Source organism: Vicugna pacos, chromosome 17 (assembly GCF_048564905.1).
Source record: "Vicugna pacos chromosome 17, VicPac4, whole genome shotgun sequence".
NCBI lineage: Eukaryota > Metazoa > Chordata > Mammalia > Artiodactyla > Camelidae > Vicugna > Vicugna pacos.
Genome location: NC_133003.1, coordinates 55,051,219 through 55,065,058, shown reverse-complemented (window position 1 = coordinate 55,065,058; position 13,840 = coordinate 55,051,219). Strand labels below are relative to the sequence as shown.

Sequence of the window (13,840 nt, the reverse complement as noted above, 5' to 3'; positions counted from 1 at the left end):
GGCAGAGTCGGGGTGGGGTCACCAGGAGAGTGAGCTCTGGAGGTAGGACCTGCCCCTCAGTGGGTGACCCCTGGGTGCCCAGCAGGGCAGTGTGCAGGGAGGGGCCAGGCTGGGGTCCAGGTGGGTACCGACACACACTCAGCCCCTCGGAGGAGATGATGGGAAAGGGGGCCCTAACAGTCGTCAGCCACCTGGAGGCAGGTCCAGGCAGGTGAGCTCTAGCACCACGTCCTCACTGTCCCCCCGGCCTCTCCAGGAGGAACTCCCGGGAGATCCGGTGCCTGACGCCGCCCGGGCAGAGCCCCGGCAGTGCCTCTATCGTCATCAGCATCAACCGCGCTCAGCTCACCAACCCCGAGGTCAAGTACAACTACACCGAGGACCCCACCATCCTGAGGATTGACCCCGAGTGGAGCATCAACAGGTGGGCACCTGGCTGGGCCCCCAACCCCCACGACCCCCCATCCACCTGGCCTGAGCCCCACGACCCTCGGCCCAGGTGTCCAAGCACCACAACCCCCATCCCCTCTGCCCTGAGCCCCATGACCCCATCCCAGGTGGCCGAGGACCTGCAGCAAGCACAGGGCTGCTGCACAGGCTCTCCTCCCCTTTATGTGGTTCTGCCACCAGTCGTGGTGCCGAGAGATCTTAGCCTGCCTGCCATCTCTCGGAGGAGCAGGGTGGTGTGTCTGGCCCCTCCGTCTGTGCTGGGCCGGGGCACAAGGGCCCAGAACTTCAACCCGTGACTCCCAGCTCCCCCGTCTTTAGTGGAGGGACGCTCCTGACAGTCACAGGCACCAACCTGGCCACTGTCCGCGAACCTCGCATCCGGGCCAAGTACGGAGGCGTCGAGAGAGAGAACGTGAGTCCTCGCTGGGCTATGTCCCCATAGCCGTGTGCTTAGAGGCCACAGGGAGGGAAGCTGGCCCCACCTGGCCAGGTGGGGGCCCTCAGGGGGGCAGCCGGCTCAGTGTCCTCATCCTGCGTTCCCAGAGCTGCCTGGTGTACAACGACACCACCATGGTGTGCCGGGCCCCGTCAGTGGACAACCCCTCCCGCAGCCCGCCCGAGCTGGGGGAGCGGCCGGACGAGCTCGGCTTTGTCATGGACGACGTGCGGGCCCTGCTTGTGCTCAACGCCTCCTCCTTCCTCTACTACCCGGACCCCGTGCTGGAGCCGCTCAGCCCCACTGGCCTGCTGGAGCTGAAGCCCAGCTCCCCCCTCATCCTCAAGGTGGCTGCCTCGGAGGGGCGGGGCCCCTGGGGGACCTGCCCAGGCCTCTGCTCACGCCGACCCACCTGCCCCCGCAGGGCCGCAACCTCCTGCCGCCAGCACCCGGCAACTCTCGGCTCAACTACACGGTGCTCATTGGCTCCACGCCCTGCGCCCTCACCGTGTCGGAGACGCAGCTGCTCTGCGAGTCGCCCAACCTCACCGGGCAGCACAAGGTCACGGTGCGTCCACAGGCCCTGGCTGCCTCCGGTCTTCTGGGACCTGCAGCCTCTGCCCCACCCAAGGCAGCCCCTGCTCTGAGCGAGCCCAAACTGCCTGGAGGGAGCCCAGCCCTGGCGCCCCCAGAGGGCCTGACTCCCGCTCTGAGTGTCAGTGCCCCCGCCGCGCCAAGCGCTTGGACCAGGAGGGCCTGGGGGTCCTGGGAGCCATGGAGCTGCCACTGGGCGAGGCGCCTCCTGAGTGGCCTGCACCCACAGGTTCGGGCCGGCGGCTTTGAGTTCTCACCGGGGGTGCTGCAGGTGTACTCGGACAGCCTGCTGACGCTGCCTGCTATCGTGGGCATCGGTGGGGGCGGGGGCCTCCTGCTGCTGGTCATCGTGGCTGTGCTCATCGCCTACAAGCGCAAGTCCCGGGACGCTGACCGCACCCTCAAGCGCCTGCAGCTCCAGATGGACAACCTGGAGTCCCGCGTGGCCCTCGAGTGCAAGGAAGGTCCGCTGGGGCCGCGGCGGTGGGGGGCAGGGCCAGGGCCCGGGGTCTTGCCAAGGCTGTGGCCTACTGCTGACTCCTCTCACGTCACCACGCCAGTCCAGGGAGGTGGGCAGGGCCTGGCCGGGGGCTTCTGCCTGGTGCTGGAGGCACAGGTTCTGGCCAGAGAGCCCCATTTGTGTCCCAGCGTGGCCATAGGACCCTGACGGGTGCACCGCCCTTCCACGCCTCAGGCTTTTTTTCTGTAGAATGAACACGGGGTGGTGCCTGTCGCCCAGGTGCTTGGGTGGTGACCCAGACAGTCCGTGCAGAGCGTGCTGGCCTAGGTGTTCCCCTGGCGGTCTGCGAGGCACCGAGGCGGGAGCCCTGTTTTCAGCTTCTTGGTGCGCAGACCTGGGTCTGGGCTGCCCCTGTTCTCAGAGTGCTTGTCCTCCTGAGATGGGGCGTGTCTGCCCGAGCCTGGGGGATGAGTGGCAGACATTAGCTCAGGCGACTTCGGCAGGGACACCCTCTGTGGGCTTCCGTGCAGGGGAGTCCAGGGCACAGTCCATCCTCAGGAGTCCCTGCTGGTGGTGACAGGATGGCCCCGGTAGGCAGGCTTACATCCCCACACCTGGTCATGTGCACCTTCCCCCCAAGCTTGGTACCCGCAGCCCCCAACTGAAAGGGGTGGGCCCCCCCAGGGCAGGTGGGTCAGCCCAGCGGGCGGGAAGGCCTCCGGCAGATGGGGGGCTGCAGACGTGGAAATCTGACGGTGGACTGGGTGATGGTCTTCATCTGGAACAGCAGGCGTCCCGTGGGAGACCAGCGTGCCCAAGGCCCGGGCTTGTTCCTCTAGCAGTCACTACCACTCCTGCCAGTGCCGAGCCCTGAGGTGGGGGCTGTGGGGGCTTTGGTGGCCAGAGCCTCATGGGGGTGTGGGCTGCGGGCAGCAGCCTGGCCAGCGTGCAGTGGTGCCTCAGGGCCGGGTGTCCCCGGCCAGCCAGGGCAGTCCCCTGTCCTTGAGCCACCACTCGCTTGTGCCTCTCGGGTCTGGGCTGTCACGCGGGGTGAGTGCAGCAGAGTGACACGAATGGTGACTGGCGGTCCTGGATGTTTCGGGTGCTGGGAGGGACCTTGAGTGTCTCGCAGGTGCTAAGGAGCAGACTCCGGCAGGTCTGGGAGGCAGATGGCAGGAGTCTCCTGGTCTGGGGATACAGACTGCAGACGGAGCTGGGCCGTGGATGGGTTGGAAGCCCTGCAGGGGGTCTGCTCCCTTAGAGGCCTGCTGCTGGGTGGTCTTTTAAGCAGGGGTGTCCACTATGCCTGGGATCCTGGCCTGCCTTAAAACTGTGAAAGGTCCTTGTCCCAGGAGCCGCCTCAGCTCCAGGTGGACAGACTCGGGCAGGTGTTGGGGGCCCAGGCAGGAGGCAGTGGCTGGAGTGGGCCAGAGGGGATGTGAGGGCCTCCTGGGGCAAGGACAACCATCCGTTTGTCTTGTCCGAACTGAACCACGACACCCATATCTGGTAGCACACGTGTGAGCCCCTAGGCTGGCCAGGTGCAGGTAACCAGACTCCCAGGAGTGGAGACAGAGCCTCACGGCTCTGGAATGTTCTGTGGGGCCTGCCCGCCCCACCTGCCTTCCTTCGAGAATTCAGCAGAGCTGGGGCGAGTAGGCGTGTAGGGGGCCATCTGGCCCGAGCTGTGTGTGTGTGTGCTTCTCTGCGTGGAGGGCTCCCACCCTGGCCTTGTCCCTGCTCCAGGAGGTGGCAGGTGCCTGGGGTGGCAAAGGGAGGTGGCAGGTGCCCAGGGTGGCAAAGGGGGCCGGCACCCATGGTTACATTGCCCCTGGGCGCCCGAGAGAGGGAGGCACCTCCGCAGCAGCCTCTCTGCTCTTGCCTTGGTTAGTCCAACAGCAGCTCAGCGACCGAGGGCTCACCCCTGGGGGCGGCCTGGGGAAACTGAGCATAGGCAAGCACAGGGTTTTCCTCGGGTCACCCCCCAGCCCCCGGCGAGGGGCAAGCCGACTCCGAATGTAGGAGGGCTGGCGGGCTGGGCACCCACCTGGACCTCTTGTCTGGCTGCAGCCTTTGCAGAGCTGCAGACAGACATCCACGAGCTGACCAATGACCTGGATGGCGCTGGCATTCCATTCCTGGACTACCGGACGTATGCCATGCGGGTGCTCTTCCCTGGGATCGAGGACCATCCGGTGCTCAAGGAGATGGAGGTGGGCTGCTGGCTGGGGCTGACTGCTGCCTTTATGTGCGGGGGCTCCCTGGGTGCTGGGAAGGGGCACCAGGAAGCAGGGAGGGGCCTGGTGGGGGCCAGGCCTCGGCCCAGCAAACCACCTTTAGCCCTGGCTCCTCTGGGCAGCCCCTCTGCTTTGCTGGGCTCTCTAGTCCGCCACATACCCCCTGCAGCTCACCTGGCCTGTCCCCTGTGTGCGACTTGCCAAGGCCAGGGGCTGTAACCGTGTGTGTTTGGAGATGTGGACTGATGTGGGGGAGCACGTGGCTGATGGAGTGTGAGGCCTTGAGCCTACTGAGGGGAAGCGGCCTGGCCCCCACTTCCTCTGGGGACCCCAGTGGCCGTCCATGAGCCCAGGCCCCAGCTTGGAACCGGCAGGGACGCGGCAGGTTGGCTCCATCATGCTTTCTGGGCGAAGGCGTCCCATCCTGCACTTCCTGGATGTTGGGGAGCCCAGCCCCACCGTGTGGTTCTCTTGAGCTGCACTTCAGCAGGCCTTCCTGCCACCCTGGCTCGGACCCAGGGTGCCTTGGGCTGCTCACTTCCTCCTCATCTGCTGGGATGGCTGCCATGTGGGGGGTTCCCAGTTCCCCTGCTCAGTGTCCTTTCTGGTGTCGCCATTCACTATGTTGGTCTGACTGCTCTCTGAGCTATTAGTGTGTGTTCTACCCAGGACCTGTCTCTTGCCTGCCTGGGCTGGGACCCTGGTGTTACTCCTGCCCTTACAAGCGTTGGTGCAGATAAGGGGAGCAGGGCCCTGGAGCCAGCCATGCCTGCATTCCACCCCATTTTCTCACTTGCATGCTGTGTGGTCTCATCAAGCTGCTTCCCTTCTCTGGACTCCAGTGTCCTCTGTGAAGGTGCTGGTTGTGAGTGACTGTGGACATGCACTCCTGGCACCCAGGGGATGAGCTGGGCTTCCTCCCAGCTCCTAGAGCTGGGCCACAGAGAGAGTGGCAGGAGCAGGCCCTTGCTCTGTGCCCCTATCCGCCAGTGTGCCCCTGGCCTGCCCAAGTACACCAGGCCTGGACAGTCCCTCGGCCGGAAGGGGCCGGTGCCCTGGAGGATCTGAGCAGGCTGGCGTCCCCCAGGTGCAGGCCAATGTGGAGAAGTCGCTGACACTGTTCGGGCAGCTGCTGACCAAGAAGCACTTCCTGCTGACTTTCATCCGCACACTGGAGGCCCAGCGCAGCTTCTCCATGCGCGACCGCGGGAACGTGGCCTCCCTCATCATGACGGCCCTGCAGGGCGAGATGGAGTACGCCACGGGCGTGCTCAAGCAGCTGCTGTCTGACCTCATCGACAAGAACCTGGAGAGCAAGAACCACCCGAAGCTGCTGCTGCGGCGGTGAGCCCACCCCAGCCTGCCCCCGCCCCTGCCCTGCCACCGTCTCTGCCTACCCCTTCCCCTGCCCCTGCCTCCACCCCTGCCTGCCCCTCATCCCTGCCCCCGTCCCTGCCTCCTCCTGCCCCCATCCCTGCCCCCACCCCCGTCCCCCCACCGTCCCTGCCCTCCCCTCTCCCTGCCCGCCCCTGCCCCTGCCTGCCCCAGTCCCTGTCCCTGCCCCCCCGTCCCCGCCCGCCCCCGCCCCAGCCCCTGCCCCCCATCCCTGCCCTTACCTGTCTCTGCCTCCCGTCCTTGCATGCCCTGCACCTGCACCCGCCCCCGCCAAGACCCCATGCCCCCCTCCCCTGCGACAGTGCACTGGCTCAGGCCCTGTGGCAGCAGTGCTGGGGCCCCGCCCCATGAGAGCCTTGTCTGGGGCCCCTTGGCACAGGCCCAAGTCCTTTACTCTGGGCCAAGGCCTGACCTTTGGCCCTGGGGAGGGGAGGTGGCGATGTGGGTGGGCCTGGCTGTGGGACTTATGTCATCCCTGCCTGTGTTCTGCCTTCAGGACTGAGTCAGTGGCGGAGAAGATGCTGACCAACTGGTTCACCTTCCTTCTGTACAAATTCCTCAAGGTGGGCGCCGAGGAGGAAGGACCTGGGAGGGAGGGAAGCCAGAGGTGACGGGCTGTGACATCACACAGAGGGGCTCAGAGGGGTGGGGACCCTGGTGTGACACCCGCCAGGCTGTGTGTCTGTCCCTCCCTCCCTCCCTCGGGAGGCGTCCAGGCCTCAGCTGCCGGGGCAGGGGGGGTGCCCAGCTCTGCAGCCGGCACGTGGCTGAACTGGAGTGTGGACCCAGGCCCCGGGTGTCTGTGCTGTGCCTGTGGCCTAGAGCTGAGTTCGTAGGGGCCACCTGGGCAGAGGTGTCTGTGTGTCCAGTACCCAGCATTGGGCCAGCCTGAGGAGGTGCCTGGGGGTTCCTGGGGCCCTGTTGTGAGGCGGGAGCGGCCACCCACTCCCCCCTCCCCTGGCTGGGAGAACCCCAGCCCCAGGAGGCAGGCCCTCAGGAGCCAGGCTGTCCTCAGAACGGGGTGCAGCTGGCCGGCCGGGTAGATGTGGCTCAAGGTGGAGGCCACCTGCACCTTAGAAGTGGGAGGTCGTCAGACCCAGATGTCTGTCCAGTTTCCCTTGAAAAACCTGGAGGTTTGTTAGACGGGCCTGGTTCTTGCAAGGTGGCCCCAGGTGAGCGCTCCCTGGTGGACGAGGGAACGGGGACCCTTGTGGCTGAGGGTGGGGCTTGTGTGGGTAGCCTCGGTCTGATCTTCACAGCGGTGGCTTTGTGGCTGCGTAGCCTCAGCTCCAGACGGGTGTCCTGAGTCGGGGACAGTGGTGGGGCTTTTCGTTCTCCATGCAGGTTGCTGCTGAGCCTGGGAGATGGGCAGGTGAGAGGAGCGGGTGTCAAGGGGGGAGTAAGAATGTAGACAGGTGGGTGAGGTTGAGCTCAGATGTGAGGGTGGGGGGTGGGGGTCAGCCAGATGGGGCAAAGGCCCTGAGCCAGGGCCGGGGCTCGTCCCGGGCGGACAGTGGTCCAGCCATCCTGGCGATGCCCAGCAGATGATGAGAGTTGTCACGCAGGGCAGGTGGCAGTGACTGCAGAGCTGTGAATTCCCTGTAAAGGTGCACTTGTGTGCCAGCCGGGTGACGTGCTGGTCATATCGTCTGTGTGAACCTGGAGGAGCAGGTTTAAAGCACAGGGATTACTGGGTTCGAGCTGTCTTCGCTGTGGCCATCCCTGTCTGTCTCAGTTCTGCACGCCCAGTGGGACACACCCAGGCTGCAAAGCTGGGTCGGGCGTGTGTTCTGTGTCATGCAGGTGCGTGGTCCTCGTGGGACATTGCAGGTAGAGGGTGTTTACAGCGAGATGGAGCGGGGAGGTAGAGCGGTCCCAAATACCCGCTGCCCCCACCACATCCTCCTGTCAGCATCCCCACCAGATGGTCCGTTTGTCACGACTTACAAACCCACACTGACGTGAGCACCACCGAGGGTCCACGGTTTACACGGGGGTTCCCGCTGCGCGTTACGCAGGCTGTGGGCTTGGACAGATGTATAATGTCACAGATCCGTTGTTATGATGTCACACACGTTGCCACTGCCCCAGAAACCCTCTGTCCGCGCTGTTCCTCCCTCTCCACCCCCGCCCAACCCTGGTCGATACCTGCCTTTTCAGTCTCCGTGGTCTTGCCTTCCCGGGACGTTTATGGCTGGGACCACACAGTTTGCAGAGTGGCTTTTACTTAGGAATGTGAGTGTGAGGCTTCTCTTTAGCTTCGTAGCTTCTTTTCTGTGTGCCACCAGCCGTTTTTGACGACCCAGATCCTTTCATTCCTTGCTGCCTTTAGAAAACACGTCCACCAGGGAAGCTACTCTGTGGTCCCCTCAGCACCTCTGAATGGCAGGCATTGGCCCCCCACCAGGTTCTAGAGGTGGCGACCATTGGTTTAGGGAGCAGATGTGCAGTGTGTGCTTTGCCGTTAAGCGGAAACCCGAGCTCCCTACCTTTCCTTCAGCCGGGTCCCTCTCGAGTGCCACGCGTCCTGCATCACTTGACTTTTCTCCCCCACGTGGAGAAGCGCTTGCTTTAACATTGCTTACCACGCGTGCAGCCTCTTCCCTCGGAAGCTCACTGGCAACGCCTGGGACTGGGAGCCACTGCGGTCCCGAGCCCAGCCCTGTGCAGGGAGGGTCCTCCCATCTCTGGCTCCTGCCCCGCCTGTCTGGGCAGGCCTTGCGGCAGCGGGTCAGAGCCTGCCAGCTGGGCCGAGGGTGCACCTCCTGCTCAGCCTGCGCCTTCTGAGGGGCTTCCAGGGACCCGGCGCTTTAGAGGTGGGTCGATCTGGGTTCAGCCCAGCCTCCTCATCACCTGCTGTGTAACCCTGGCCAGTAAGCTCACTCTCTGACCTTCTGAGACACCCCTTTTCCTCCGAGGGAGCCGAGCCTGGGACCACCCCCCACGGCTCGGTCCACATGCCTTTGCAGGAGGAGCAGCAGCTGCTGAGGGCTCCGCCTCTCTGCCACCCCGGCCTCCTTACTGGCCGACCTAGTGAAGCCAGGCTCGAAAGTGAAACAATTTCAAAGAGCAGCATGTTGTCGGAGGGTGTCCGGCTGACCTGTGCTCCGGCCGCCCAGTGGCGGCTGTCTCCTTGGTCACCGCAGGTGCTGCGGGGGCGCCCGGGGCATCTGGTCAAGGGGCGGGGCCGCGGCATGGGCGGGGCAGCTGCCTGCTTGGGCCACGCTTGCTCCCATGCTCCGCGAGGCGGCCGGGCCGAGAGGCGCCGTGTGCAGCTCTGGCGGACTCACCTGTGCAGGACACGCAGCAGGCCTGGCGGGCAGAGGCGCTCCTTCCACAGCTCTTTTCGGTCACACCCTCTGTTGTCCAGCCGTGCCCATGGAGCCCGGCCTCATGTGCAGGCTCCTGCGGGGCACTAGGGCTGTAACTGAGCGGGCCAGACTCGCCCTGACCTGCAGGCAGCTTCCACTCTAAAGGGAAACGGCAGAAAAGCAAATAGGATCCTTTAAGGGCAGCAGAGCCTGGAAGTGCGACAGGCTCTGTGTCACATCAAGGGTCCAGGAGAGCCTTGCTGCCAAGGGGACGCGGGGTGGACTCTGGAAGGGCCAGCGAAGACCAGAGGGAGAGAGTCTGGGTTATAGGGGCAGCAGGTGCAAGTGTGGGGACGCACCGGGTGGAGGAGGAGGAGGAGGCGGCTTTGATGGTTGCAACGTGGGTAGCTGGGGCTGTGGGGTTGGAGCTGGGCAGGGCTGACCCTCGCTGAGTGCCCAGATGTCTGCCCTCTGTGCCCCGCGGGCCGGTGAGCTGCCCTGGGTCCGTGCGTCTGCCCCGCGCTGGCACTGGGCACCTGTTCTCCAGGAACGGGGGTGGGGCGGCCCTCTGCCCTCAGGGGCTCCTGTCCCTGTGGGTCAGGGTCACACCCAGTGTGGTGCCTCGGGCTGTGGGGGCGGGTCAGCTCCAGTGAGTGGGACTGGGGGACAGTGGTCTTACCGAGGCCGAGCCAGGGGAGTCTTCATGTGGAGTGTCAGGCCTGGGTCCTCCCCAATTACCCCCTGCTGAGCTTTCCTGCAGGAGTTCCACCCCCGGCTCTGTGGGGTCACGCAGCCTTCCTCGGGCTGGGGAACCAGGATTCTGGGGTTTGGAGGTGTTGCTGTTCTCCCTGGGGGGCGGGGTTGGCGCCCGGGTCTGCCGCAGCTGACGCCCGCCCACGCGCCCGCAGGAGTGCGCTGGGGAGCCGCTCTTCCTGCTGTACTGCGCCATCAAGCAGCAGATGGAGAAGGGCCCCATCGACGCCATCACGGGCGAGGCGCGCTACTCCCTGAGCGAGGACAAGCTCATCCGGCAGCAGATCGACTACAAGACGCTGGTGAGCTGGGCGGTGGGGGAGGGGGCCCTCCCCCCACGCCTGCCGGGGGAGGGGCTGACGCCCCGCCCCTCGCCCGCAGACCCTGAACTGCGTGAACCCCGAGAACGAGAATGCGCCCGAGGTGGCAGTGAAGGGGCTGAACTGCGACACGGTGACGCAGGTCAAGGAGAAGCTGCTGGACGCCGTGTATAAGGGCGTGCCCTACTCCCAGCGGCCCAAGGCCGGGGACATGGACCTGGGTGAGCCCCTGGGGCCCAGCCACCAGTGCTGGCTGGAGGGTTTAATGGGAGGGATGTGATGCGCGATCCGGGCTGGGTCCCCCAAGCTGGTCCTGCCCGGGGCGGAGGCGGGCTCCCGAGGGCTCAAGGAGCTGGGGGGCCCAGTGAGGCTGGGGGTGGCGCTGGCTTACGAGCAGGACAGCAGTGGAGGCGGGCGCACCTGCTGAGCTAGGGAAGTCGGGGAAGGAGAGCAGGTCCAGGCTAGGGTCCAATGGATGTGGCTGGAGCCGCCATAGAGGCCTGGAGAGCAGGCTGAGGAGCCAGACGAGAGCTCTGGAAGGCAGGGCAGACCACAGGGGCCCAGGGTGGGGCGGCGAGGGCTCCTGCTCTGGTCTGGGCGGGAACCCCCCCACGCACCCTGGGGCTGAGGGGGTGGGGCAGGGTGGCACCTCCCCGTGGCCCCGCCCTTACAGCGTGCCCCTCCCCCCAGAGTGGCGCCAGGGCCGCATGGCCCGCATCATCCTGCAGGACGAGGATGTCACCACCAAGATCGACAACGACTGGAAGAGGCTGAACACTCTGGCCCACTACCAGGTGACCCCCAGCCCTGACCCCCGCCACAGCTCGGCGCTCCGGGTGTCCAGACCCGGTGGTGGGGTCGAGCTCCAGAAGAAAAGGGGATGGGCTCACGAGAGAGCGTCTGGGCTCCGCCACGGCCCACATGAAGCCCCACAGCCCCAGAGGCACCTGGTTGGGAGGCTGAGGCCCAGGAGAGAGACTGGCCCTGAGTGGTGGGTCCTGTGTCACCCAGCCCTCTGCCCACAGGTGACAGATGGGTCCTCTGTGGCCCTGGTGCCCAAGCAGACGTCTGCCTACAACATCTCCAATTCGTCCACCTTCACCAAGTCCCTCAGCAGATACGGTGAGGGCAGCGGGGGGCAGGCCACCAGCCTGGATGGGACACTGCGCCTGGAGGGCGCTGAGGCAGGCTGGGGGGGCTTGGTCACAGCCTTTCCCTGGACAGCATGTACCCCACACGATGGTCGTTTGTGCCATCTTCAGGTGCCACTGTCCCCAGCAGCCCAGGGAGGTGGGGTGGTGGCCCCAGTTTTCGGACAAGGCTGGGGCGGGACCGGGCGCCGGGCATGGCGGCTGACGGCGCACTGCCCACAGAGAGCATGCTCCGCACGGCCAGCAGCCCCGACAGCCTGCGCTCCCGCACGCCCATGATCACGCCCGACCTGGAGAGCGGCACCAAGCTGTGGCACCTGGTGAAGAACCACGACCACCTGGACCAGCGGGAGGGCGACCGTGGCAGCAAGATGGTCTCAGAGATCTACCTGACACGGCTGCTGGCCACCAAGGTGGGCGGGCGGGACCCCGCACCCTTGATGCGTGTCGGCCAGGGCACGGAGCGGGGGCGGCGCCTGGAGCTGTGTCCCACTCGCCCACCCACAGGGCACGCTGCAGAAGTTCGTGGACGACCTCTTTGAGACAATCTTCAGCACGGCGCACCGGGGCTCGGCCCTGCCACTGGCCATCAAGTACATGTTCGACTTCCTGGACGAGCAGGCCGACCAGCACCAGATCCACGACTCGGACGTGCGCCACACCTGGAAGAGCAACTGGTACCTGTGGGCAGTGGGGCGGGCGGGGGGCACAGCCACACCAAGGGCGGCACTCGGCCCGCTCGAGCAGGGAGCCTGGTGGCTGCGGTGCTGCAAGAGGCCCATCCACCAGGGGCCGGGGTGGACCCGCCCTGTTCTAATGGAGGAGGAGAGGCCACCAGGTGAGGGACTTCCTGACTCACCCAGCGGGGCATCCACTGCCCCCAACCCGGGCACACCCGCTGCTGCAACTTGCAGGACTCCCTCGGGTGTGGGAGTTGGGGGCGGTCCCCAGGCATGCACAGCTGTGTGTGGGTTTCTGCCTGAGAAATGGACTCAGAGGGCCAGACCTGCGCTGGCTGGCTCCAGCAGTGTGGGTGATGGTGACTGCAAACACCCCAGACTCTCACCGCAAGGGGTGAGCAGGGCCAGCAGCCCATTCTGACTTTTGTCTCCAGAGCTGACCGCATCGCTTGGCAGTGACTGCCCGGTCCGCACAAGCTCTGTGCCTCGGGCCACTTCTCCCTGTGCCCTCACCCACCCAGCACTCTGTCCTCTGCCTGCTTCTGCTCCCCGAGCCCACCTCCACCTGTGCTGCCTGTGGACCTGGAGGGGGTCCACGGGGCACCTGGGGGAGGCAGCGTCGTGTAGGGGGGACTTCCTGTGATGATGGAGGTTCTCGGTTGGCGCCATCCACGTGGCCATGAATGCGTAGGAGCATCTGACACCTGATTGGTGCAGCCAAGAATCTTAACTCCTAACTTCATGTGAATTCAAATAGCCCCAGGTGGCTGCTGGTTTTCCTGGAAGTGGCACTCCGGGTAGAGAGGGCAGCTGTCTCTGGGGCTGTGTCTCCTGGAGCCTTTGCTGGTCTCCATCTGTGGGCAGGAGCAGGGGTGAGCCTGCTCAGGGGGGATGGCTCCTGCTGAGTGAGCCAGCACTCAGACCTGGAGGGCTGCAGCCACGCACAGTGGTGCCCAGGGCGGGAGTTGTCTTGTGACTGTGGGGAGGAGCTGGGCGGCAGGAGACTGCCCTCGCTTGCTGCCTGGCAGCCTGGGCCTGTCTCCCCGTCTGCATGGAAATCGCAGGCTGGCCCCTTCCCCCGGCTGTCCTGAGGGTGCCGAGGTTCCACCTGACTGTGCGCCCCTGCTTGCAGCCTGCCCCTGCGCTTCTGGGTGAACGTGATCAAGAACCCGCAGTTCGTGTTCGACATCCACAAGAGCAGCATCACGGACGCCTGCCTGTCGGTGGTGGCCCAGACCTTCATGGACTCGTGCTCCACGTCCGAGCACAAGCTGGGCAAGGACTCGCCCTCCAACAAGCTGCTCTACGCCAAGGACATCCCCAACTACAAGAGCTGGGTGGAGAGGTGGGCGTGCGGGGTGGGGGCCGGCGGGGCGGAGGGGCTGAGACCTCGCTCATGCGCCCGCCCACTCTGCACAGGTACTACGCCGACATCGCCAAGATGCCCGCCATCAGTGACCAGGACATGAGCGCGTACCTGGCTGAGCAGTCGCGGCTGCACCTGAGCCAGTTCAACAGCATGAGTGCCCTGCATGAGATCTACTCCTACATCACCAAGTACAAGGACGAGGTGAGCCGGGCCCAGGCCCCACCCCCGCCCACCCCGGACCCCTGGGCCTACGCAGTCTGTTCTGCTGCGTGAGTGACGCGTGTGTGTGCGTGGAGCAGTTGGGGATGGACAGCTGACGCACAGGCTGCATCAGACGGGGCTGGAGAGGCAGAGTGGGCCCTGAGGCCAGAGCAGGCCCAGCTGTGGAACCAACCGTGGAGGCCATGAGGCTGAATCAGAGTTGGGGTGGGAGGGGAAGGCAGGGCCGTCTCAGGGGGTGCAGGCTTCGGGGGGCCCTCGGGGTTCAGAGACAGCCATGATCTGCTGGGGGGATGTTGGGGAGAGGCAGGAGCTGTGTCTGACATGCCAGGCTGCAGGGGTGGGAGAGGGGCAGGACTCAATCTGACTTTGGACTAATGACCAGGAGGTGAGAAAGCTGCAGGGTCAGGGGTCAGGAACATTTGTGTACGTTTGAGGGGTGGGGAGCTGTGAGCTCAGGGGAGA

At 65.5% G+C, this 13,840-nt stretch overlaps 1 protein-coding gene across 2 annotated transcripts in view; it reads left to right on the top strand.

Moving 5' to 3' along the window:
• The window catches only part of PLXNA1 (plexin A1), a 44,737-nt gene that overhangs the window by 27,208 nt on the left and 3,689 nt on the right, over positions 1 to 13,840 (top strand). For both annotated transcript variants that reach the window (XM_072942014.1, XM_072942013.1), the window contains exons 16-31: positions 257 to 424; positions 769 to 862; positions 994 to 1,233; positions 1,311 to 1,454; positions 1,710 to 1,944; positions 4,011 to 4,153; positions 5,265 to 5,521; positions 6,069 to 6,135; positions 9,792 to 9,938; positions 10,018 to 10,177; positions 10,647 to 10,750; positions 10,982 to 11,078; positions 11,330 to 11,520; positions 11,615 to 11,784; positions 12,920 to 13,132; positions 13,207 to 13,357. In XM_072942014.1, coding sequence (XP_072798115.1) covers positions 257 to 424; positions 769 to 862; positions 994 to 1,233; positions 1,311 to 1,454; positions 1,710 to 1,944; positions 4,011 to 4,153; positions 5,265 to 5,521; positions 6,069 to 6,135; positions 9,792 to 9,938; positions 10,018 to 10,177; positions 10,647 to 10,750; positions 10,982 to 11,078; positions 11,330 to 11,520; positions 11,615 to 11,784; positions 12,920 to 13,132; positions 13,207 to 13,357 — 2,581 coding nt within the window. The remainder of the gene's footprint in view (positions 1 to 256; positions 425 to 768; positions 863 to 993; positions 1,234 to 1,310; positions 1,455 to 1,709; positions 1,945 to 4,010; positions 4,154 to 5,264; positions 5,522 to 6,068; positions 6,136 to 9,791; positions 9,939 to 10,017; positions 10,178 to 10,646; positions 10,751 to 10,981; positions 11,079 to 11,329; positions 11,521 to 11,614; positions 11,785 to 12,919; positions 13,133 to 13,206; positions 13,358 to 13,840) is intronic.